Source organism: Budorcas taxicolor, chromosome 3, assembly GCF_023091745.1.
Source record: "Budorcas taxicolor isolate Tak-1 chromosome 3, Takin1.1, whole genome shotgun sequence".
NCBI classification, from domain to species: domain Eukaryota; kingdom Metazoa; phylum Chordata; class Mammalia; order Artiodactyla; family Bovidae; genus Budorcas; species Budorcas taxicolor.
This window is the reverse complement of record NC_068912.1, coordinates 91521842-91548645: the sequence shown is the minus strand read 5'-3', so window position 1 is coordinate 91548645 and position 26804 is coordinate 91521842. Positions and strand designations below refer to the sequence as shown.

The window sequence follows — 26804 nt, the reverse complement described above, 5'->3', positions numbered from 1 at the left end:
TTAAGGGGGAGGAAAAGGCACAGGGAAATTAAGTAACTTGGACAAGGCGTCACAACAAAATGCCATCATGTGGCTATACCATATATATAACTCCCTACTATTGGACATCATATTGTCTTTGATTAAAAATCAAGTTGTGATATAATATCTCTCTCTTTCTCTTGTTGTCTTTATTTCCCTTTTCTGAGAGCCCGGTTCAAGTAGTAGAAATACTAGATAGACCAAAGAGGATTCACACATTTAAGGCTATTAACAAGTGGGTCCCCAGAAAGCTTAGAACGAGGCCTACCCTCTGAGCTACCTCCACAGTCCCATTATCACCAGCACACTTCCTTACTGGGAAGAGGTAAACAGGGTCATTCTTGCCCACGAGTTCCCCATCCCTGTCTTCCTGTGGAGTGGCAGATAATCAAAGAATCGCCCTGAGCTCTCAGTCTGCCCACCTGTGAGAGGGGGCTATGACCAGTCTCTGCCAAAGCTGTGAGGCTCTGCAGGATGACAATGGTGGGCAGAGCCGTCTGTGATGACCAAGGGCCTTGTTCCCGTTCACTCTGGGATGCCTGTGGCTAAAATTATCTCCCTGTGAGTCATCTGCACCAGGTGCAGTTCCCCACCCACTCCCAGAGCCAGAGAACCGCGCCACTTCTCTCACCTGTTTTTTGGTGTCCACCTCCAGAATGTCCATCAGGTTGATCATAATGTTTTTGTGTGTCTTCTTGTACTTTCCAACCCGCAGTGAGACGGTGAGCCAGCCAGGCCGTCCCGTGCACATGAAGGTCTTGCTGCCCTGCTCCTTCCATTCCCGCACCTGCAGACACGGGCAGAGGCTGAGCTGGCCCCCCCAGGGATCCTCTGGCAGCTTATAGCCCTGCCTTCAGGAGAAGGGGCGAGGAACAGTGCCTTTGCTTGTCGGCAATTATTTACTGAGGCCTGAATCCTTCCAGACACCTGGAGGAGTGGGATGATGAAAGGCCCACTGGCCTTACCCTCTGGACTCTCCTTGGCTAGTGAGGCCGACAGAAAAGTCAAAGTGTTGCCACACCACAAAGCAAAATGAAGAAAGAGCTGGAAAGCAGGATCAAAGTGCTTTGAAAACACTTATTCTAACTGCAAAGTTCAGGGCAGGTGTTATATTGGAAATAATAACAACCACACAAATGATAACTATTGGGTTGGCTGAAAAGTTTGTTCAGGTTTTCACGTAAACCCAAACAAATTTTTTGTTCAACCCGGTATCTATAAGCTGCCCCCACTGTGCCAGCCACCTGTTGTGTCTTATTTCGTTTAATTCTTACAACAACCCAGGTGTTTGGGATGATACGCCTGCTTTTGCAGATGAAGAAAATGAGAAGCAAAATAACTTGCCCAACATTACACAACTGCTGAAAGGCAAAGCCCAGATTCACCATCAGGACTACCCAACTTCAGGCCTGGAAGGATAAACGGGCTTATATTAATAGGCAACGGAGTAACAGCTAACACCTACTGAAGCTGATTATGTGCCAAGCCCTATTCTAAGCATCTGTGCATGTTAACTCATGTATCACTCTGAGTGGGAGGGAACCAGCAAAGGAGGCCAGATTCACCATCAGACATAGAAGGAAGAACTTTTGTTAAAGCTCTGCTATAAGTGACCTGAACACAAAACACACAGAACAAATAGCTCAGGAGGAACATGGGAGGAAGCAAACCCTTCTTGCTGATGGAAAATGGCAGGGAGGTGGATATCTGCTGCTGTGACCTGTGACCATCCGTGTCCTCTTCATGTGCTTCTAACAGTCCCATCTTTCTTTGGTCCGGGTGATGCTGATTGTCCCCTGCCCCCAGAGATGGGCACATGACTGAGGTCTGACTCCATCCCCCTGGCCACAGTGACCAGTTCAGGGACGGGCCTGTGATCCAAGTTAAGCCAATTAAGACCGATTCCAGAAGAGGCCCTCTCACTTTACTGGAGTTGCTAGGCTGGCTGGATATAAGCCAGACACTGCTGGGGCCCCTGCAGGGAGACAGCCTCCCTGAGAATGAAGTCAACTCAGAACAAAGCAGAGCCAAGAATGACAGCTGGGTGGAAAGACAGAGACTGATGCTGGATCTAGTGAAGTCTGAGCCGCTTTTATTCCTGGACTTTTCTCTCTTCTTTTTGGCCAGACCCTGTGGCAGGTGGGAATCTTAGTTCCCAGACCAGGGGTTGAACTCATGCCCCCTGCATTAGAAACTCAGAGTAAGGGCAGAGTCTTAACCACTGGACTGCCCAGCAAGTCCTACTTCTGGACTTTTCAAGACCTGGGTCAGTAAAGTCCCCTTTTGCTCAAGCCAGTTGGAGCTGAGTTTCTGTCACTTGCAATCGAGAGTCCTAGAATAGGCTGCATTGAAACTTATCAGGCAACATGGGGAAGTTCAACATGGGGAAGAACTGTTCTGTGATCAGAGAGGCCAGGGTCCCATGTGAAGCAGAGGTTTTGCACAGAGGGATGTAACTGAGGAAGGGATTCCTATGAGTAGGGTGTGACCAAGCAGACTTTGCCCCTGCCCAACTCTGCAGTCCCAGGACTTAATACAAACCTGGAGGTGAGCAGGATGCATTGGGAGAGCTGCATGTAGCCACGAATGGGAACTGGGGGTGGAGGATAGGACAGGAACATGAGGTGAATGTGGAGTTCATCAAGTCTGAAACACTGTTTGGGATGGATCCTGATGGGAGCCAACCAAGATTTTGGGCAGGGAGGTAATCCCGCGGCACCATGCTCTTATGGCAGAGCAAGCCAGAGAGAGGTGGGCAGGGCCCAGGAAATGGGCAACCCATCAGGTAGCTATCACCACTTTCCAGGAGTGAGGCAACAGAACCAGACCTCCAGGGTAGAATGGAAAGGGTTGGGAAAGAAGCAATGTCAGAGCTCAGGTTCAGAGATTGAGCTGACCTGGGTTCCAGACCCATTTACTAGCTATATCATCTTAGGCACATGACTCACAGTTTGAGTCTCAATATAATCTCCATCTGTAGAACAGGTGCAAGATCTTCCAGGGTGGCCCTTTTCTGGTAAGTGGCCAGGGGTGACCTCTGAAAATGGTTTGCTATTTACTTGACCCAGAAAACCCCACAAAATTATGCAAATCAAGAGGTTTGAATCTTTGTGTTCACTTTAAGAACACCCGTGAAACTGCCCAGGCCATTAAGAGTATACATATCCGAAAAGCCACCAAGTATCTGAAGGGTGTCACTCTACAGAAGCAATGTGTGGCATTCTGCTGTTACAACTGGAGCTTGTAGGTGGGCCCAGGCCAAACAGTGGGGCTGGACACAGGGTTGGTGGCCCAAAAAAGAGTCCTGAATCCTTACTGCACATGTTCAAAAGTGCAGAGAGTAATGGTGAATTTAAGGACTTAGATGTAGCTTTTCTGGTCATTGAGCCTCAAGATGCAGCTCAGGACTTACAGAGCTCATGGTCGGATCGACCTGTACATAACTCTCTCTGCCATACTGAGATGATCCTTACTGATAAAGAGCAGATCGTTCATCAACCAGAAGAGGATGTTGCACGAAAGAAAAGGATACCCCAGAATAAACTGAAGAAACTAAAACTTATAGTCCAGGAAAAGGTGCCACCAAAAAAAAAAATGCAAAAAACCCCCCACAAAGACCTATCAGCAAGGCGGTGAGGATGAAAAATAATGAACATCAGTGGCACAGAGCATGGCACAGGGTAGGGCCACAGCAGTGGGTTGGTCTGGCAAGGCCCCTTGTCTTCCTGTCCCTAATGTTGCTGTTTAGTCGCTCAGTTGTGTCCAACTCTGTGACTCCATGGACTGACTGTAGCCTGCCAGGCTCCTCTGTCCATGGGATTCCCCAGGAAAAAAATTACTGGAGCAGGTTGCCATTTCCTTCTCCAGGGGACCTTCCTAACCCAGCGATTCTGCATTGCAGGAAGATTCTCTACCACTGGGCCACAGGGGAAGCCCTTTGGTTTAGCTTAGGTTCAGAAGTGCTCACTGTGCTGCTTTGGGCCAGGACTCATTGGACAGAGAGGAGTCACCAGTCTGCCTTCAGGGAGTTCACATTCTGATAGGGGAGATAAGCAGGGAAACTGAGAATCTGAGCACATAGAAAGAACTAGGAAACAGGGTGCATTCGAGACCCAAAGTAGGAAGGGCTCTGGAGCTGTGACTGACTAGCACAATCCATGGCAGCCTGAGCAAAGGGCTTCCAGATGCTGCCTGCTCCCACCGGGTCCAAGGTCTATCCCTCCCAGCGGGGGCTCTCCGCATTCGTCTTCACGCTAGGCCAGCAGCAAACAGAACATGGAGGTGCAACACCTGTGGTGAGGGTGACTGCAGGAAACAGAAGCTCTGTGCAACCCGAGGCCAGTAAGAAAGGAACATACGGAGGGGCAGAGGGCGCCAAGAAACTGCCCAGGCCTGGTGTTCATGCCTGATGTCCATTCTGGCGATGGCACAGAAGGAGGAGGCTCGGCTGTGAGCTGCAGCAGGCGTACGGGTTCTGTGAGCGCTGACATAGGGAAGGATACTGCCTTCTTAAGAGTGAGCGCCTGGTGCAGGGTCTGCGAGGCTCCCCATCCTGGTGTGGTGCTACCGTCTTTAGTCACTTTAGTCCTCTAATCTAAGCACGTGAAAAATGTTCAGCTTCTTGCTACAGAGTAAACTCCAAACTGAAGCCCCCGCCCGCAACCTAGCTTCAAACGGACTTTCGGACATTCCGCCCCTCCCCTCATATGCTCACACGTTCCCCAGATCAATCCCGCTACTTCCCAGTCACCAGCGCCAGGGGCACTTCCCTGAAGCGCGGCTCCTCTTCTGAAATCATCTGGGCCTGGTGAGAGCTACCTGAGTACGATTCTTCACATCTCTCCTGATAACCCGCACGCACTCTGCACACAGTAGGCACTCCATAAATGTCGGAGCAATGTTCTATTCAACGCCTTTGCTTACTCCGTTCCCTCTTGGGAAGCACCCCCGCCCCCATCACATTTCTGTGGAGTTCAAATCTCGCTCAAATGGCACCTCTTCAGGGAAGCCCTTGCTCCGCGCCGCGCACCACTTCGCGCCTGGCTCCCGCCCCACCCGGCGCCGCTCACCTGCTTCTGGATGTCCCGCACGCGCTGTTCGTGCAGCCGCGGCGCGCTGCTGAGCTTGAACACCACCCAGGCGCGCACGTAGTAGTAGATGTCGAAGATGAGCGAGAGAGGTAGGAGGAAGAGGCACACAAACACCCAGCGCTGGTGGATGAGAACGAACTCTAGCCCCTTCACACGAACCCAGAGCAGGAAGAGCAGCGCGCACACGGCCAGCGACACAGCGGGCTCCATGGTGGAGCCGGTGGCGCGCCGCACGGGGGAGGCGGTTTGCGGGCTCGCGCCGCTTGTCACCGCCACCGGCTCCCCGCCTGCTTGCACTCGCAGCCGCCCGCCGCCGGCTCCCCTCGAGCCTAAGGACCCCTCGCCGTCTAGCGATTGGCTCGGGTCGCAAAGGTTCGGTGGGCCGAGACCCGGGTGGCGACCAATGGCGAGCCGCGCCGGGGATCGGACCAGGAACCCGCTGATTTTATTGGCTGCGGGAGCCTGTCCGCTCCACCCTCTTCTCCTCTCCGACACGCTGGGAGGGGGTGGTCGGGGGCCAGCGTGCCGGAGGGGTCTGCTGCGCTCTGCTCTGCCGGGGGCTGCGGGATTCGGAAGTCCAGGCCCTGGATACTTGAGGAGTAGCTCCCACACCGAGGGGAGAGGTTGCAACCCCCACCCCTCCTCCTTAGGTGGCGCCTCTTCGAGAGGCGCGTTAAGCAGTCACGCGTAGGGTTACCTCCCAGGGTGTCGGATCTGGGCGTCCCACGCTCTGGGATCGATCACCCTGCACTTTGGCCGAGGATGCCCATCTGGGCCAGGGAGGGTGGAAACCTGGCCTTGAAGTCCACAGGTCAAGTCAGTCTACCCTCAAGGCCAAGAAGCGCACTTTTTCATTTTTCCAGGCGCTTTCTCGAATTCATCTGAGTTACGCAACAGTCCGGCGCGGCGGGTAGTTTTGAACCCATTTTATAGATGAGGAAACATTCTAGAAGGGTGAGGCCTGCCTCTGAACCCCGGAGGACTTTCGAAGCGCAGGCTAGGGCTGGCGCCCTTCCCCCTCTCCCACAGGACTGAGCGGAAGGGGAAGACTTGGGGAAAGGAAGGAAGGAAGAAGCCGGCTCTGTAAACTTCCTAGTGCCCTCTCTGCCAGGCAGTGTTGCAGACACTGGGGCAGGGTGGTGAGCATAGCAGATGGGCCTGCCCTCTTGGAGGAGCTAATCCGGAGAAGCGCGACTGTTACCAGCGAAAGCTTCAATCCAGTGTCATTTGCATTGCACACGATCTTGCAGAGACAATTACTTCTGAAATTTTAGAAAGTGTAGTGTGTTTTTTTTTTTTAATTTCAGAAGCCTAACATGACTCACTAGGCCTTTCACTGGTTCTGCTTACCTCCCTACTTTCCTTTTTCACCTTTGCCCTAACAGGCACTCTTTAGCGGTTGCTGGGGACCCCCATCCGTCATTTCAGGTCTTTGATCAAGCTGACACTTCTGGCATGCCCTTTGCCATTCTATTCATAGCTAACATTACAGGTCCTTGAAGTCAGCTCAGGGCTACCTCTAAAACTACGTGTCCTTCCCCTTTCAGGTGCCCATAAAATAGAGTGCGTCTATTCTGTGTCATGGGGCTTCCCTGGTTGGTTTCAGTGGTAAAGAATCCATCTGCCAATGCAGGAGATGTGGATTGGATCCCTGGGTGGGGAAGATTCTCCCGGAGGAGGAAATGGCAATCCACTCCAGTATTCTTACCTGGGAAATCCTGTGAACAGAGGAGCCTGGTGAGCTACCGTTCATGGGGTTAGGAAAGAGTTGGATTCTGACTTAAGAGACTCAATAACAACATTCTATGTCACGATTCTTTTATATTATTTCATAGCCATCTCTGGGTGTCTCTCACTGTCACAGGCTGTATTTCCGCTTTCTAGCATAATACTTGGTGCACAGTGGACATGCCAGTGTTTGCTGACCAATGAATGAGTGAAGAATGTAGATAGAGGCCTGAACATTCCAAGATCAAAATCAAATAGTGAGAGGTGTGTGCACTGGGTTTCAAAAATGAGTCATCTAGACCTGTACACTCTTGCACAATAGCTACTAGCTACTGGTATGCGGCTAGTCCAGACTGAGACATTTTCAGTGTAAAACACGACCTGGATTTCAAAGACAGTACAAAAAAGACAATGCAAAATACCTCATTATTAATTTTGACTTTGATTCTTTTCCTTTTTAAGACTGAATAATATTCCATTTTTTAAGGTACCACAGTTTGCTTATCTGTTTATCCATTCATGGACACTTGGGTTGCTTCTATGTTTTAGCTCTTGTGAATAATTTTGCTATAAACATGGGTGTGCAAATATCTTTCTGAAACCTTGCTTTTAATTCTTCTGGCATGTAACCAGAAGTGGAATTGCTGGATGGTATGGTAATTCTGTGTTTTATTTTTCAGCTGCCATATTGCTCCACTGTTGCTGTACCAATATTTGTTGCTTTCTGGGTTTTTTTTTTGACAATAGTCATCCTAATGTTTGTGAGGTAGTATCTCATTGTGGTTTTGATTTGCATTTCCCTATTGATTAATGAGGTTGAATGTCTTTCACGTGCTTTTCGGCTATTCCTATGTCTTCTTTAGAGAAATGTCTATGAAATCCTTTGCCTATTTGGAATGGGTTTTGTTGTTGTTGTTGTTGTGTTTTAGGAGTTCTCTATGTACTTTAGATATTATCCTTTATCAGATATACGATTTCTCCAGTTCTGTGAGTTGTTGGGCCATTAATTTTTGCCCAAGTCAAGGAAGCTCCCTTTGATAAGGAGTCTACTCACAAATTGTTGTTAATAAATGTGTATTATTTCCATGGAAACCTAGTTAGAATGCTTAGGAATAGGATGTTCTGGTTAACAAGTACTCAGGTTAACCAGGAATTACAGTTTGGCCATGTAACACTCTTTTTAAAATGTGAGTCCTCATTTCTTGCTTAATGAATAGACCCTAAACAACACAAATAATTTTACTTATTAAGGAGCTCAGTAAACACCAGAGTTCTAACAAAGAGCATTTTATTATATTTTTACAGAACAGCTACTGAGATCATTCTGGTCTGTATAACCAGTCTCAGGACTGGTAATACAGAGAACTGTTAATCTGAGTTTTTAATAAATGGAGACATTCAAACATAGAGAGCTTGAGAGACTTGCCTGATCAGTGTCTTAGTCTAGTGAATAGAGAAGTCCAGATATGGCTCCCATCTTCTGGATCTTTCCATCACTTGAATCTGCTGCCTTGATTATTACGTGAAACATCATTTCTTGTGGTTAGGATCTAGATATACAAAGTGGAAGCTTTAGAATAGAGTTTCTTGAAGTGTGTTCTGAGATAATCCACATCAGATTACTGGCTAAAATGCAGATTCCTGGATCCTACCACATCCCACTGAATCAAAATCTTCCCAGGTGAGGCCCAAGAGACAGCTTAAAAAAGTCTCCAAATTATGCTTACACGTGCTAACATTTAGGAGATTGGATTAAATATATATTGACTCTGAAATGTCTCTAAGAATATTATCTTTGGTTTTAAATGAAGCCCTAGTGAGATTGTTTTTCCTTGCAAAGTGCAGCTTTTGCCTAAAAATCCAGTTTATCTAGAAAACTATAATAAGAAATAAGAAAACTATAATCTAGCATCTAGAGTATCAAGACTTTGCTTGTTTTATCACCTTGAGTGTCTTAAGAACAGTAAGCAATTTTTGAAATCTCCAGGACAAGACTTTAACTCCATTCTAGGGGAGTTGGCTTTCTTATGCTAGTGGTTAGTCATTCATTCTTTTATTTACTCAGTCTCTCACTGGTGATGCTTTCTAACTCAAACACCAGCAACAACAAGAGTGTTTATTCTCTCATATAGCCAGAAGTCCTAGTGTAGATTGACCCAGAGTTGGTTAAGTCATTGGCTCAATGACAGCTTGAAAGACATTGTTCTTCCTGTTCTGCTTATTCTGTCTTTCCTAGGTTAGCTTCCCAGAAAATGGCCAGAGTGATCACGGTTCCAGGAGATCCATCAGGTATAGCAACATCCTGAGGGAAAATGGGGAATCATTCTTAAATGGATATTAACCATATATTCAGTAATTGTTGACATGCAGTAATTGTGCAATGTACTGGGGAATACCATAGTGAACTAGATACAGTCATTGCCCTGACAGATCATTGTGAAGGACCTGAACAGATGAATAGGCGACTGTGAATCAGTGTGTTAAGTACTAAGATAAGGATTTATAGGGTTCTATGGAAGCACATAAAGAGTTGTAAGTATTTTATATGTATGTGTATATATACAGTTGACCCTTGAACAACATGGGTTTGAGCTGTGTGAGTCCACTTATATGTGGATTTCTTTCATTAAATATATACTACAGAACTATTTGATTCCCAGTGGGTTGAATCTTGCACTTCCCTCAAATGGCTCATCATCAAGAGACAACTAAAGTTCCCATATTCATAAACATCTTCCTAGATATAACTCTGGGCCCATACACATATACATACATACATAATTCCCTAAAGGTCAACTTAATGTGAGCTTTACAATTTGCTTTATAAAAAATTAACCATAAGCTATAGACATTTAAAATGGTTTCCTTATATTCCAAAGGATGTGTGTATAGGTGTGTGTATGTGTGTGTGTGGGTAGGTGGGTGGGTGGGGCTTAACTGATTTAATCAGTCTTCTGTTGAAGGATCTTTATTTCCAAATTTTTGCTATGATAGGCAAAGTTCCAGTGAATTTCATTATCATCCATGTTTTTGAACACAGTACACAAGTTGCACAGTCAAGGAACAAGGGACTTCATGAGGTCCAAAGCCTCTTACTCAAAGTGTGGTTGTTGGACAGACAGCATTGGAATCACCTGGGAGATTGGTAGAAATGCAGAACCTTAGACTCCACCCTGGACTGACAGAATCAGAATCTTCATTTTAACAAGATCTTGTCTGGAGGAGAAGGGGACAGTTTGCCTGATAAACCTGAAAAGTGAACAGATACAACCCAGGCAACAATTTGGGGTGAGACTGGTCAGGATGGAGGATATAGCCTCTTGGAAGGAAGGCCTTGGGCCTGGGAGGACCCATAGGAAGAAATCCTGTGTGGCTGGAGCTTAAGGAAAGAAGAGTGGAGGAGGCAGGCAGGAGCCAGGCCATGGTACTGATTCTGCACTTTACTTGGGGGCCAGAAAAACTATTAAAAATTTCAGAGTGATATACTCAGAATTTTAACAAGCAACCTGTATAAACAACAATATTTCCACATTTCATTTGCATCTAAGTTTTCTCTTTTTTGGCTATGCTACACAGCTTGCAGACTCTTAGCTCCCTGACAAGGACTGAATCCATGAGTGAACCCTGCTGGTGACGGAATGAAACACCAACACTGCAGAGTGGTTTGAATCTTTTTACTTTAGCTCCTTGCTTCTTACAGCTGCTTTATTTTATATCCTTTGGACAACAATCTACAGGGCAAGTTGCCAAGCACTATGATTCAGAGACTATACAGTGCGCAGGCGCAGGGCGAGATAACCTTTACCTTAACTTATTTACTGCAGCTAAGACTTTGTTTTGGGGAACTTCCTTATCAACTTAGAATCCATTTTGTCCCTGGGTCTGTTCCTTTTGAGGAATCAGAGAAACATCCTTGTGTGCAAGAAATGTTCTTTTCCCACAGGAACAAACAGAGGATTCTTAGCTGAACATCTCGTTTGCAAGAATGTTCAGCCCTGGTTGAGAGTCTCGTTTGCAAGCACTTCTCAACCTTCCTTATACCTAGTTCCCTACGCTGGGCAGAACATCTCGTTTGCAAGAATGTTCAGCCCTGGTTGAGAGTCTTGTTTGCAAGCACTTCCCAACCTTGCTTATACCTTGTTCCCTACAGAACCCCATGAGTGGTCCAATTACACAGAACACTTAAAAAGGAGAGAAATTTTTCTGGCAGAACAGAAGAAGAGAAAAAGTAGAGGAATTGAGCACCTGTTGAATCAGGTCAGGCATGACATCCATCATCTTAATATAACCTTCAAAACAATACTGTAAATTAGGCATTGATGTGCCCTTGATGTATCAGTGTTTGGAGAGGTAAGGGAGCTGGACAAGGAAAATAATGTGCTGGGCACTTGACCTTCTAAGAAAACTATCATGAACCAGGCACACACAACTGGTATGGGTCCTGGCTTTGTTCAATTTCAACAAAGACCACAAGCATATAGTTCAACAGGCCAAAGCACAGTAAAAGTTTTTAACAAAATAAGCAGTTTCCTGCTTCTCCCTTCCCATACCTAGTCCTGCTTTCCTCTCTTGCACCTGGACTGTGAGCTCCTGGGGACAACAGGGCTGTCTCCTAGTTGCCCAGTGCCACAGAACCAGTGTCTCCAAGTCAGCTGTTCCCCAGCTTGATTTTGAATCAGAATCATTTCCGTTTCTCCCAACAAAATCAGAACGTCTCTTAAAACTTATCAGCAAATTAAGTATCACTACAAAGACTAACATCTATGAATCTTCATTTATTCAGTGCTCAGATCTCCAGTCACTCACCATTGGAAAAAACCCCCAAAGGCAGGTGGAAGTGTTAGTTGCTCAGTTGTACCTGACTCTTTGTGACCCCATGGACTGCCAGACTCCTCTATCCACAGAATTCTCCAGGCAAGAATACTGGAGTAAGTAGCCATTCCTTTCTCCAGAGGATCTTCCCAACCCAGGGATCAAACTTGTGTCTCCCACATTGTGGCAAATTCTTTACTATCTGAGCCACCAGGGAAGCCTGGAGTAGAAGTTAGCAGTACCAACCTCATTTCCATAGTTCTGACTCCTCCATATATTAACCTTGGGCTAATTACTTGACCACTCTAGAGAAGTCCTGACATGTGGTAAATTCCCAGTGAATATTATCTGTCATCATCTTCCAGAAGATAAGGGTAAATTTCTTTGGCTGTGTTCTAGGCCTATGGCTTCATTCCTTGGCAGAGATAAATGGTCCCAAAGTCACAGTCACCGACTTAATGTGTAAAATGAAACTGATTTAATAAGCTTGGTGGCGTGATGTTCTGTGGGCAATAGGTGGAAGCACAGGCAACAGCGAGATGGAGTGAGAGTGAACTGCAGAGGGAGCAGGACAGCTCCCACACAACAGAAAAACAGTCTGGGTGATTTAATGGGGGACAAATGGTTCTTCACTAAGCAGCCTTCCTGAGGGCATGGTTGTGGGCTTGACAGCCCTTTATAGTAATAGATTGCATAATAATCACTTGAAGCACCAATAAAAAGTCAACTATGTTCTGAGTAAGCTGTTCAGCCAGGCAAGGAGGCATGCAATGCCTTTTTAAAAGACCCCTGAGCTTAACTTTGGATGGCACCTCTTAGAGAAACTCAGTCTAAGCTCTTATATGCACAGAAGCAGTATGTCCTGGATTTTAGAAGTACACGGACCAAAAAGATGTTTTTAAAAACTGAAGAGCATGACCAGGGCTGCCAACTTGTTATTTTGTGGTGCTGGAGAAGACTCTTGAGGGTCCCTCGGACAGCATGGAGATCAAGCCAGTCAGTCCTAAAGAAAATCAGTCCTAAATATTCGTTGGAAGGACTGATGCTGAAGCTGAAGCTCCAATACTTTGGCCACCTTATGTGAAGAACTGACTCATTGGAAAAGACCCTGATGCTGGGGAAGATTGAAGGTGGGAGGAGCAGGGGACAACAGAGGATGAGAATGGTGGGTTGGATGGCATCACTGACTCGATGAACATGAGTTTGAGCAAGCTCTGGGAGTTGGTGATGGACAGGGAAGCCTGGCATGCTGCAGTCCATGGGGTCACAAAGAGTCGGACAGGACTGAGTGACTGAACTGAATTAAATTGAAAGAGACCCAGAAACAAACTAATGAGAGAACCACCATCTGTTATTATTTTTCCACGAAAGGAAGGAAATTATAATGTCAGAGAAAGTAGAAAAATCACAGTCTCAGACTAAGGGACAGTCCTTCAAATTGAGCACATTTGGTATTGCAAAATTCTTGCTTGCTGCATTTTATGATTTTTCTGACTTTCCTACACCTTCTGGAAGCATTGTTATGGGCCAGCCAGGTTGACCTGGAATTTTGAAACTACTGCTTTCTGGAGCAGAAATTTGCCAAGTGTGGGCCCAGACCAGCAGTAGCACCACCACTTGGGAACTCCTTACAGATGCAAAAATTCTGGAGGTGGGCCCCACAGGTTGTGCTTTCACAAGCCCTCCTCCATGTGATGCTGACACTCAAGTCTGAGAACCACAGTTGCAAAACATTTCAGAGTCCAAACTCACTCTGCTCATTGCAGTATTTATGACATAAAATAGCATACATGTTTTTCTTAGTCCTAGGCTCATGGCTATATTTTGCCCATTTATCTAGTATAGGCCCCAAATGTCTCTCCTTTGGGATATATGGAGTAGTACTTCCTATTTCTATGAGTTTGATAACACAAAACATATAGGCAAATACCAACAGAAATGACACAGATTTCAAAATCAGTTCCCAGTTCAGTTGTAAGGGTAAATAAACTTACCCTACAAAACAAATAAACTAATTTCAATTAGGCTGCCTACCTCCACTAGTTCCCCAGTGAACTGGTTCTAACTCAGGTACAATCAACAATTCACCTCTACCACAGGGTATCCCAATCTAATTGGCTTGTCCCATAAAGGAAAAGCCCAAATTGAGGGGGAATGTCTTCCTGGTGGGCATACCAGAGTGATTTACCCTACAATATCAAGCCTATTAACTCATAATACAAAAGAGCACAGAAAACCACAAATGAATCGACTACTGAATTGGGTGGACTTACCCTAAGAAATCGAGTTCGTTGACTCATAGAAATTTGTTAGTTCCACTCTTCAACTGCCAAGGGCTGGGGGAGCTGGTGCTGCTACAAGGAATCTTGAGGGAAAGATCTTCAGGACAAATGGTCCTGGCAGCTACTAGGCCTTGTTCCAATATTCCTTGACTAAGGAATGCCCTGACCAAGACTCCTGGCTGGTGTTGAGGCAATCTAAGCATGAGTTGGAAAAGAATTTCCAGACACAGAATATTGCAGAAAGGAGTGAGTTTATTAAGAACAAAGAGCAGAGATGATATGGGCACTGTGAGTGCAGCAGGCCAACAACTCCTGACAGGCCAGGGAGAGTCAACAGTTTTTGTGGGTTGGTAGACAATGGCAACCCACTCTAGTGTTCTTGCCTGGAGAATCCCAGGGATGGGGAAGCCTGGTGGGCTGCCATCTATGGGGTCGCACAGAGTCGGACACAACTGAATCGACTTAGCAACTGCCGGGAGCCAGTGTGAGGAATCCCGCCCGTGACAAGGTCATGAGGAAGGAAGCTGACATACGCAAGGCGTGCTCAGACTTCAGGGGCCCCTCTGGAAATTCCTAAGCATGTACCCCAACAGAAATCTGCCGGGTTTTGTGCTCTGCTTTTCCACTCTTCTAACATTCTCTGGAAAAAGTCAATTCAGGGCTTTAGTCTTCTGCATTTGAAAGAGTGTTTCAATCCAAAAACCCCCCTGATGGCTTTCTAGCCTGCCTGCAGGACTCGGACAGCTGCACATGTGATTGTTTGAGGCCTCCTGACCGCAGGAGGCACAGGGAGCTTAAAACATCCTGGGAATGTAGGGGCTTCCGAGGAGTCAAAGTCATTAGGATAGGACTGATTAAAAGTTTCATTTGTTGAGCCAATACTTGCTGCCAAATTTTCATATCCTTTATTTTTAGATATAGTTGGTATATAGAAAAACAAGTAGTAGACCTGGTATTAGCAACATTAGATCTTTGAGTTAAGTACCTTCTTTGTTATAACCCACTGAGCCTTTGTTCTATAGAGATGTAACTTGAGTGCTTTAAGGAGATGCAGATTAAAGAAAAACACTTAGGGGAAACGAAATTAACATTCATTAAGGAAGAGAGCCAAAAAGTGTTAACAAGCCTCTTGGCCAGAAGATAATGTAAATCACCTGAGACCTTTTGTATACAAAATGATATACAGAAAGAGTCTGGGCTGCGAACGCTACATAATTTTGTGTTACCCATTGATCTCCATGTTTTATCAAAAGTATAAAAGGCCTTCTGAACAATAAAGGATTGGCCCAGTTTCTCAAACTAGTCTCTCGGCCTGGTTTCTTGGGAATCTGGCTCCCCCCGTGTCTCTGTCTCTCTTCTTCTCTCCGTTTCCCTCCCTCCGCTCTTTACTTTAATTTCAGGCTGAATCTCCACCTGGGGCGCGGAGGCCCGCCAAGTCTACTTACTTGCCCTGGCTGTTAAGACCCGCGCGAATGGGAGCCTAAGGTGAGGCACCCTTAGATATTCAAGCGAGCGCCGGTGGCCCAACGTAGATGGTGCAAATTCCTTGTCTGGAATTTTATTGGTCTTCCGCGTAAACCAAGCTCTTCAGCCCTCTTCCTCCACTTAATCTTCCTACTACACTATAGTTTCTTAATCTAATCTTATATTAATAAATAAACAAGTCTTTCCACGCCAACGCCGTCCACCCTTCGAATTCCCTGGATCCACCGGGGCTGGACCCCGGCAAGCAACAGCAGCAGACAAATTTTATAGCCTCAGGACAAAGAAAATTCCTCTTGGAAGGTTGGCATTAGGTAATTGGTTAGGGCATTATAGGGTGACTACCTGTGTGGGCAGTTTTGCTTAATTTGGGGTCAGGAAGCCTGCTTGTGATGATCACACATGCTTTTGGCAATGGTTACAAAGGAGCTCAGTCAGCTTTGGAGGTTTGTTCTGGGCTCTGCTTCTGTGGCTTTAGTACAAGGGCTTACATCTGTGGTCTTAGGGCAGGATTCAACATTCACCCCTTTTTTATGTATAGGCCAAATCTTTGGCCCCTCAACACCCTTCTCAAGTCTAACTACCTGCCTATCCGTGTCTCAGGTCATGGGAATCCAGGTCATTGGGGAAAGGAATGAAGACCACTCGGATTTCTTCCTGCTGGACAGGAGCATCATGGGGTCCTGGGTCCTAATACCTGCTCTCTGTCAGGGTGCATTTGTGGAGGAAGATGAGAGGTCATAGAATGACAAAGCAGCTTTTTCCAGCAGAGTCCATGTATCAGTCAGCTGATATCATTGTTGAAACAGCATCTGGAACTGAATCCTGTGAATTTGTTGGGAGATGAACTTAAATAATGTGTTAATGATGCAGGGACCAAGCAATAAAGCAAAGGCTATTGGTATTAATAGTCCCAACAAGGGTAACATCCATGTTCATATCTGGATCCCCATAGAAGAGAGAAGGCTTGAGAGCCAGCTGGGGCCCTGACCTACCCTCTGTTTTAAATCCTCTATTAATCTGATATTTGTCTTTAGAATTTGAAGGTCTTCTTCTACTTGGTTAGAGGTATTAATATATTACTAGAAGCAGCATATCTCATTTAGCTGGGCACAGACACCCCTGGCCTTGTCTGCTATCACGTCAAGAGCCTTCCTATTCTGTAAAACCACCTCAGCTAGAGAGCCTAGAGCTGACTGTTGTTTCTCAATGACAGCTAACTGTAGCCTTCCAAGATTTATGTACCATGTTGCTGAGATTGAGGATGTTCCTCTCTAAGAGGGCTAAGCCTGCAAACCAAAAAAAAAAAAAAAAAAAAAAAAAATCCTCTAAAGACACTATGGATTATTTCAGGCCATTCCAGAATAGAGCTGGGAGGTGGTCCTAAGATGGTAGAGGAATAGGATGGGGAGACCACTTTCTCCCCCACAAATTCATCAAAAGAATATTTAAGGCTGAGTAAATTCCACAAAACAACTTCTGAGTGCTAGCAGAGGACATCAGGCACCCAGAAAAGCAGCCCATTGTCTTAGAAAGGAGGTAGGAAAAAATATAAAAGACAAAAAGAGAGACAAAGAGGTAGGGACGGAGCTCCGTCCCGGGAAGGGAGTCTTAAAAAGAGAGAAGTTTCCAAACACCAGGAAACACTCTCACTGCCGAGTCTGTGGTGAGTCTTGAAACCACAGAGGGCAACATAACTGGGAGGAAAAATAAATAAATAATTAAACCCACAGGTTATGTGCCCAACGGTAACTCCCCCAGCAGAGAAGCAGTGCAGAGGCCTGCACCTGCCACTAGCAAGCGGGGGCTGGGCAGGGAGGTGTGGGCTGCATTGCTTAGCGTAAGGACCGGGCCTGAATGCCCTGAGGGCAATCTGAGGGACCTAACTTGGGTTAGCAAACTAGACTGGGGGACAGCTACCATGCGAAAAGCCCTAACCTAAGACACCGCCAGGCCCACTCACAGAACAAAGGACTGACTAGAGCTATGCAAAAAGCCCTAACCTAAGACACCCCACTCCAGTACTCTTGCCTGGAAAATCCCATGGACAGAGGAGCCTGGTAGGCTGCAGTCCATGGGGTCGCTGAGAGTTGGACACGACTGAGCGGCTTCACTTTCACTCTTCACTTTTATGCATTGGAGAAGGAAATGGCAACCCACTCCAGTGTTCTTGCCTTGAGAATCCCAGGGACAGGGGAGCCCGGTGGGCTGCTGTCTATGGTGTTGCACAGAGTTGGACATGACTGAAGCGACTTAGCAGCAGCAGCAAGACACTGTCAGGCCCACTCACAGAACAAAGGACTGAACAGAGCTAGCCGGCTGCAGACCATCGCCCTCCAGTGACAGGCAGCCAGAGTCGGAAGGGGGCAATCGCAGCCTCAGAGAGACATTATCTACCAAACTGCAAGCAGTCTTCTTTGCTAACTAGACTTCTTGGGGTTCTGGACGGTCAACATCCGCCTGAGAAGGTGCACCGGTTGTACACCCAGAAAACTGAGCGGCAGGGACGGGGGAGGTGATAAGTCTCAGCGACCACGCTCACCAAACACCTCATCACCTGAACTTCTCGGACCTGGGAAGGGCACAAAATGCAGGCCCAGCCGAGTCTGTGCCTCTGAGGACTACCCGAGTGCCTGAACCTGAGTGGCTTAGACATGGGAAGTGCATGCAACACAGGGCTGGCCTCAGACAGTTCCCGGCAGAGCAATCTAGCGCCTAAGCAGTGTAGACAGGGAAAGCACACACGCGGTGAGCAGGGGCAAACCCAGTGTGGCTGAGACACTGCGAGCACACGCCAGTGTTATTTGTTTGCAGCATCCCTCCCTCCCCACAGCGTTACTGAACAAGTGAGCCTAAAAAACTGTCCACCACCACCCCCTTGTCTCAGGGCGGAAATCAGACACTGAAGAGACCAGCAAACAGAAGAAGCTAAAAGGGAGGGAACCGCTTTGGCAGTGACAGGTGCAATAGATCAAAACCCTGTAGTTTGTACCGACTACATAGGAAGGGACCTACAGATCTTGAGAAATATAAGCCAGACCAAGGAACTCTCTGAAATGAACCGACCCCACACTGCCCACAATACCAGAAAAAGTCCTAGACATATTTTTACTATCATTAAAAATTTTTTTTTTAAATTTTTAAGTCCTCTATTACTCCTTTAGTTTTCATTTTTATAACCTACTAATACTTGGCAAAAAAAAAGAGACCCTATTTTTAAAGCAAACTTCATATATATATATATATATTATAATTTTTGTGACTTTTTTTCTTTTCTTTAATATTGTATTTTTGAAAATCCAACCTCTACTCCAGGTTTTTAATCTTTGCTTTTGGGTATTCATTATCAATTTTGTACCTTTAAGAATCCAATCTTCAGTACCCATTTTTACTTGGGAGCGAGATTACTGGCTTGACTGCTCTCTCCCCCTTTGGACTCTCCTTTTTCTCCACCAGGTTGCCTCTATCTCCTTCCTTCCCCTTCTCTTCTCTACCCAACTCTGTGAATCTCTTTGTGTGTTCCAGACGGTGGAGAACACTTAGGGAACTGATTACTGGCTGGATCTGTCTCTCTTCTGTTGATTTCCCCCTTTATCCTCCTGGCCACCTCCGTCTCCTTCCTCCCTATTCTCTTCTCATTATAACTCCGTGAACATCTCTGAGCTGTCCAGACTATGGATTGCACATAAGGAAGTGATTACTGGCTAGCTTGCTCTCTCCTCTTTTGATTCCACCTCATCTCATTTGGTCACCTCTAACTCCTTCCTCCCTCTTCTCTTCTCCATGTAACTCTGTGAACCTCTCTGGGTATCCCTCACTGTGGAGAAACTTTTCATCTTTAACCCAGATGTTTTATCAACGATGCTGTATAGATAGAGAAGTCTTGAGGCTACTGTAAAAATAAGACTGAAAACCAGAAGCAGGAGGCTTAAGTCCAAATCCTGAGAACACCGGAGAACTCCTGACTCCAGGGAACATTAATGAACAGGAGCTCATCAAACACCTCCATACCTACACTGAAACCAAGCACTACCCAATGGTCAACAAGTTCCAGAGCAAGACATACCATGCAAATTCTCCAGCAACATAGGAACATAGCCCTGAGCTTCAACATACAGGCTTCCCAAAGTTACTCCAAAACCATTGGCATCTCATAACTCATTACTGGACACTTCATTGCACTCCAGAGAGAAGAAATCCAGCTCCACCCACCAGAACACCGACACAATCTTCCCTAACCAGGAAACCTTGACAAGCTACGCATACAACCCCACCCACAGTGAGGAAACTCCACAATAAAGAGAATTCCACAAACTGCCAGAATACAGAAAGGCCACCCCAAACACAACAATATAAACAAGATGAAGAGACAGAGGAATACCCAGCAAGTAAAGGAACAGAATAAATGCCCATCAAACCAAACAAAAGAGGAAGAGATAAGGAATCTACCTGATAAAGAATTCTGAATAATGATAGTGAAAATGATCCAAAATCTTGAAATCAAAATGGAATCACAGATAAATAGCCTGGAGACAAGGATTGAGAGGATGCAAGAAAGGTTTAACAAGGACCTAGAAGAAATAGAAAACAGTCAGTATATAATGAATAATGCAATAAATGAGATTAAAAACACTCTGGAAGGAACAAATAGTAGGATAACGGAGGCAGAAAATAGGATTAGTGAAGTAGAAGATAGAATGGTAGAAATAAATGAATCAGAGAGGAAAAAAGAAAAACGAATTAAAAGAAATGAGGACAATCTCAGAGACCTCCAGAACAATGTTAAATGCCCCAACATTCGAATCATAGGAGTCTCAGAAGAAGAAGACAGAAAGAAAGACTGTGAAAAAATACTTGAGGAGATAATAGTTGAAAACTTCCCTAAAATGGGGAAGGAAATAATCACCCAAATTCAAGAAACCCAGACAGTCCCAAACAGGATAAACCCAAGGCCAAACACCCCAAGACACATATTAATCAAATTAACAAAGATCAAACACAAAGAACAAATATTAAAAGCAGCAAGGGAAAAACAACAAATAACACACAAGGGGATTCCCATAAGGATAACAGCTGATCTTTCAATAGAAACTCTTCAGGCCAGGAGGGAATGGCAGGACATACTTAAAGTGATGAAAGAAAATAACCTACAGCCCAGATTACTGTACCCAGCAAGGATCTCATTCAAATATGAAGGAGAAATCAAAAGCTTTACAGACAAGCAAAAGCTGAGAGAATTCAGCACCACCAAACCAGCTCACTGACAAATGCTAAAGGACCTTCTCTAGACAGGAAACACAAAAGGGGTGTATAAACTCGAAACCAAAACAATAAAGTAAATGGCAACGGGATCATACATATCAATAATTACGTTGAATGTAAATGGGTTGAATGCCCCAACCAAAAGACAAAGACTGGCTGAATGGATACAAAAACAAGACCCTTATATATGTTGTCTACAAGAGACCCACCTCAAAACAGGGGACATATACAGATTGAAAGTGAAGGGCTGGAAAAAGATATTCCACACAAATAAAGACCAAAAGAAAGCAGGAGTAGCAATACTCATATCAGATAAAATAGACTAAAACAAAGGCTGTGAAAAGAGACAAAGAAGGACACTACATAATGATCAAAGGATTAATCCAAGAAGAAGATATAACAATCATAAATATATATGCACCAACATAGGAGCACCACAATATGTAAGACAAATGCTAACAAGGATGAAAGGGGAAATTAACAATAACACAATAATAGTGGGAGACTTTAATACCCCACTCACACCTATAGGTAGATCAACTAAAGAGAAAATAACAAGAAAACACAAACTTTAAATGATACAATAGACCAGTTAGACCTAATTGATATCTATCGGACATTTTACCCCCAAACAATAAATTTCACCTTTTTCTAAAGTGCACACGGAACCTTCTCCAGGATAGATCACCTCCTGGGCCATAAATCTAGCCTTGGTAAATTCAAAAAAATGAAATCATTCCAAGCTCCTTTCCTGACCACAATGCAGTAAGATTAGATCTCAATTACAGGAGAAAAACTATTTAAAATTCCAACATATGAAAGCTGAAAAACACTCTGCTGAATAACCAAAAAATCACAGAAGAAATAAAAAAAAAAATCAAAATATGCATGGAAATGAATGAAAATGAAAACAAAACAACCCAAAACCTGTGGGACACTGTAAAAGCAGTGCTAAGGGGAAGGTTCATAGCAATACAGGCGTACCTCAAGAGACAAGAAAAAAGTCAAATAAATAATCTAACTCTATTGCTGGGAGAAATATCAATAACCTCAGATATGCAGATGACACCACCCTTATGGCAGAAAGTGAAGAGGAACTAAAAAGCCTCTTGATGAAAGTGAAAGTGGAGAGGGAAAAAGTTGGCTTAAAGCTCAACATTCATAAAACGAAGATCATGACATCTGGTCCCATCACTTCATGGGAAATAGATGGGGAAACAGTGGAAACAGTGTCAGATTTTATTTTTTGGGGCTCCAAAATCACTCCAGATGCTGATTGCAGCCATAAAATTAAAAGACGCTTACTCCTTGGAAGAAAAGTTATGACCAACCTAGATAGCATATTCAAAAGCAGAGACATTACTTTGCCAACAAAGGTCCGTCTAGTCAAGGCTATGGTTTTTCCAGTGGTCATGTATGGATGTGAGAGTTGGACTGTGAAGAAAGCTGAGCGCCAAAGAATTGATGCTTTTGAACTGTGGTGTTAGAGAAGACTCTTGAGGGTCCCTTGGACTGCAAGGAGATCCAACCAGTCCATTTGAAGGAGATCAGCCCTGGGATTTCTTTGGAGGGAATGATGCTAAAGCTGAAACTCCAGTCCTTTGGCCACCTCATGCGAAGAGTTGACTCATTGGAAAAGACTCTGATGCTGGAAGGGATTGGGGGCAGAAGGAGAAGGGGACGACCGAGGATGAGATGGCTGGATGGCATCACTGACTCAATGGACATGAGTCTGAGTGAACTTCGGGAGTTGGTGATAGACAGGGAGGCTGGCGTGCTGTGATCATGGGGTCGCAAAGAGTCAGACACGACTGAGTGACTGAACTGAACTGAACTGAACACCTAAAGCAATTAGAAAAGGAAGAAATGGAGAACCCCAGGGTTAGCAGAACGAAAGAAATCTTGGAAATTAGAGCAGAAACAAATGCAAAAGAAACAAAAGAGACCACAGCAGAAATCAACAAAGCCAAAGGCTGGTTCTTTGAAAGGATAAATAAAACTGACAAACCATTAGCCAGATTCATCAAGAAACAAAGGGAGAAAAATCAAATCAATAAATTAGAAATGAAAATGGAGAGATCACAACAGACAACACAGAAATACAAAGGCTCATAAGAGACTACTATCAGCAATTATATGCCAATAAAATTGACAACGTGGAAGAAATGGACAAATTCTTAGAAAAGTACATCTTTCCAAAACTGAACCAGGAAGAAATAGAAAATCTTAACAGACCCATCACAAGCACGGAAATTGAAACTGTAATCAGAAATCTTCCAGCAAACAAAAGCCCAGGTCCAGACAGCTTCACAACTGAGTTCTACCAAAAATTGAGAGAAGAGCTAACACCTATCCTACTCAAACTCTTCCAGAAAATTGCAGAGGAAGGTAAACTTCCAAAGTCATTCCATGAAGCCACCATCACCCTAATACCAAAACTTGACAAAGATGCCACAAAAAAGAAAAACTATAGGCCAATATCACTGATGAACATAGATGCAAAAATCCTTAACAAAATTCTAGCAATCAGAATCCAACAACACATTAAAAAGATCATACACCATGACCAAGTGGGCTTTATCCCAGGGGTGCAAGGATTCTTCAATGTCCGCAAATCAATCAATGTAATACACCACATTAACAAATTGAAAAATAAAAGCCATATGATTATCTCAATAGATGCAGAGAAAGCCTTTGACAAAATTCAACATCCATTTATGATAAAAAAAACTCTCCAGAAAGCAGGAATAGAAGGAACATGCGTCAACATAATAAAAGCTATATATGACAAACCCACAGCAAGCATTATCCTCAATGGTGAAAAATTGGAAGCATTTCCCCTAAAGTCAGGAACAAGACAAGGGTGCCCACTATCACCACTACTATTCAATATAGTTTAGGAAGTTTTGGGCACAGCAACCAGAGTAGAAAAAGAAATTAAAGGAATCCAAATTGGAAAAAAAGAAGTAAAACTCTCACTGTTTGCAGATGATGTGATCCTTTACATAGAAAACCCTAAAGATTCCACCAGAAAATCACTAGAACTAATCAATGAATATAGTAAAGTTGCAGGATATAAAATCAACACACAGAAATCCCTTGCATTCCTATACACTAATAATGAGAAAATAGAGAAATTAAGGAAACAATTCCATTCACCATTGCAACAAAAAGAATAAAATACTTAAGAATATATCTACCTAAAGAAACTAAAGACCTATATATAGAAAACTATAAAACACTGGTGAAAGAAATCAAAGAGGACACTAATAGATGGAGAAATATACCATGTTCATGGATCAGAAGAATCAATATAGTGAAAATGAGTATACTACCCAAAGCAATCTATAGATTCAATGCAATCCCTATCAAGCTACCAGCATTATTTTTCACAGAGCTAGAACAAAGAATTTCACAATTTGTATGGCAATACAAAAAACCTTGAATAGCCAAAGCAATCTTGAGAAAGAAGAATGCAACTGGAGGAATCAACCTACCTGACTTCAGGCTCTACTACAAAGCCACAGTCATCGAGACAGTATGGTACTGGCACAAAGACAGAATATAGGTCAATGGAACAAAATAGAAAGCCCAGAGATAAATCCACACACCTATAGACACCTTATCTTTGACAAAGGAGGCAAGAATATACAATGAAGAAAAGACAATCTCTTTAACAAGTGGTGCTGGGAAAACTGGTCAACCACTTGTAAAAGAATGAAACTAGAACACTTTCTAACACCATACACAAAAATAAACTCAAACTGGATTAAAGATCTAAACATAAGACCAGAAACTATAAAACTCCTAGAGGAGAAGGCAAAACACTCTCCGACGTAAATCACAGCAGGATCCTCTGTGACCCACCTCCCAGAATACTGGAAATAAAAGCAAAAATAAACAAATGCGACCTAATTAAACTTAAAAGCTTCTGCACAACAAAGCAAACTATAAGCAAGGTGAAAAGACAGACTTCAGAATGGGAGAAAATAATAGCAAATGAAGCAACTGACAAAGAACTAATCTCAAAAATATACAAACAACCCCTGCAGTTCAATTCCAGAAAAACAAACGACCCAATCAAAAAATGGGCCAAAGAACTACACAGACATTTCTCCAAAGAAGACATACAGATGGCTAACAAACACATGAAAAGATGCTCAACATCACAGAAATGCAAATCAAGACCACAATGAGGTACCATGTCATGCCAGTCAGAATGGCTGCTATCCAGATGTCCACAAGCAATAAAGGCTGGAGAGGGTGTGGAGAAAAGGGAACCCTCTTACTCTGTTGGTGGGAATGCAATCTAGTACAGCCACTATGGAGAACAGTGTGGAAATTCCTTAAAAAACTGGAAATAGAACTTCCTTATGACCCAGCAATCCCACTACTGGGCATACACACCGAGGAAACCAGAATTGAAAGAGACACGTGTACCCCAATGTTCACTGCAGCACTGTTTATAATAGCTAGGACATGGAAGCAACCTAGATGTCCATCAGCAGATGAATGGATAAGAAAGCTGTGGTACATATACACAATGGAGTATTACTCAGCCATTAAAAAGAATACATTTGAATCAGTTCTAATGAGGTGGATGAAACTGTAGCCTATTATACAGAGTGAAGTAAGCCAGAAAGAAAAACACCAATACAGTATACTGATGCATATATATAGAATTTAGAAAGATGGTAATGATAACCCTGTATGAGAGACAGCAAAAGTGACACAGATGTATAGAACAGTCTTTTGGACTCTGTGGGAGAGGGAGAGGGTGGGATGATTTGGGATAATGGCATTGAAACATGTATAATATATATGAAATGAATCCCCAGTCCAGGTTTGATGCATGATACAGGATGCTTGGGGCTGGTGCACTGGGATGACCCAGAGGGATGGTACAGGGAGGGAGGTGGGAGGGGGATTCAGGATGGGGAACATGTGTATACCCGTGGCGGATTCATGTTGATGTATGGCAAAACCAATACAATATTGTAAAGTAATTAGCCTCCAATTAAAATAAATAAATCTATATTAAAAAAAAAGAATGGAGCTGTCATGAGCATGTCCTCCCCAATCAGTGGCTCATCTCTGTCTCTTCTGAATGGGTCTTAGGGTTTCCTCAAGAATGACCCAAGATTGGGAATGTTTCCTGAGGAGGGCAAGTCTTTTGTAGACATAATGAATGCCTCTGGAACACAGCAATAATTGTGCAGGTGCTCCTTCAGTGTGTGGGAAGATCTAGATATACCCTGTTACTACATAGGAATGAAAATCTGGTGCCCCTTAAAGATATCCCCATGTGGGTTCCCAGAGACAGGCCTTGACTTGTTGGGGATCTTTCTCTGGAAATAGGCTGGGATCTCATGGCCTGGGACTATATTGGGAAGGCCAAACTCTAAGGAAATAATTATCTATACACAAAGGGGAGAATGTGGATTCTGATTGATTATGAATGCAATGGGGAGGTTGGCATAATATATTTCTGTATTATGTTATATCTTAGAGGAGAACATGGTTGGGAAGATAGGTTAAGTCGGTGTCTGGTGGTCATACCTATACCTACATATTTAGTTCTCAGGGCCAAGCTGTTTATGGAGATGTGATCCTCATTTATGTAGCTCTTGGTTGCATTTTTCCCCAAGTTTCCCCAATATAGAGTGAAATTACCTTTACGCATATTGTGTTTATTATCCTCTGACCAGGGAACCCATTATAGACTAGTCTGATTAAAGTTGAGAGTATAATCACAAAGAGAATCATTTAAGCAGCCCAATATGGGTCTCCATCCATCCAGATTTTGAAAACATAGGTGTGCCTTTCCTGAGTTTGGAGGCAGTGCCTACATGGGCAGCTAAACCTGTGGCAAATGAGTCAGGACCCACTTGCCTTTGATCTCTGTATAAAAGATCATCCATCCCATAATATTGGCCTGATAGATTGTATAACTATCTGATGGAGATAGATAGAGAGGGCCAATAAATAGAGTACTTCTAGGTTTTGCATTCCCTTGGGGCAAACCCAGCAGTCAGTTGTGTTAGTTAACTTTGCAACCTGATTTAGAGTGGATGTCAGTGGATGGTGAGGATATGGAGACGTGAAAGGAAAAAAGCAGAGTCCAGTA

The 26804-nt window shown here is 44.2% G+C and overlaps 1 protein-coding gene across 1 annotated transcript in view; it reads right to left on the bottom strand.

Annotated features, from left to right (window-relative positions):
• DHCR24 (24-dehydrocholesterol reductase) overlaps positions 1–5407 on the bottom strand; it is a 33700-nt gene extending 28293 nt beyond the window's left edge. The window contains exons 1-2 of the mRNA XM_052636750.1: positions 5091–5407; positions 653–808 (exon numbers count right to left, since the gene is read on the bottom strand). Coding sequence (XP_052492710.1) covers positions 653–808; positions 5091–5321 — 387 coding nt within the window. The 5' untranslated portion in view covers positions 5322–5407. The remainder of the gene's footprint in view (positions 1–652; positions 809–5090) is intronic.
• Between the last annotated feature and the right edge of the window lie 21397 nt (positions 5408–26804).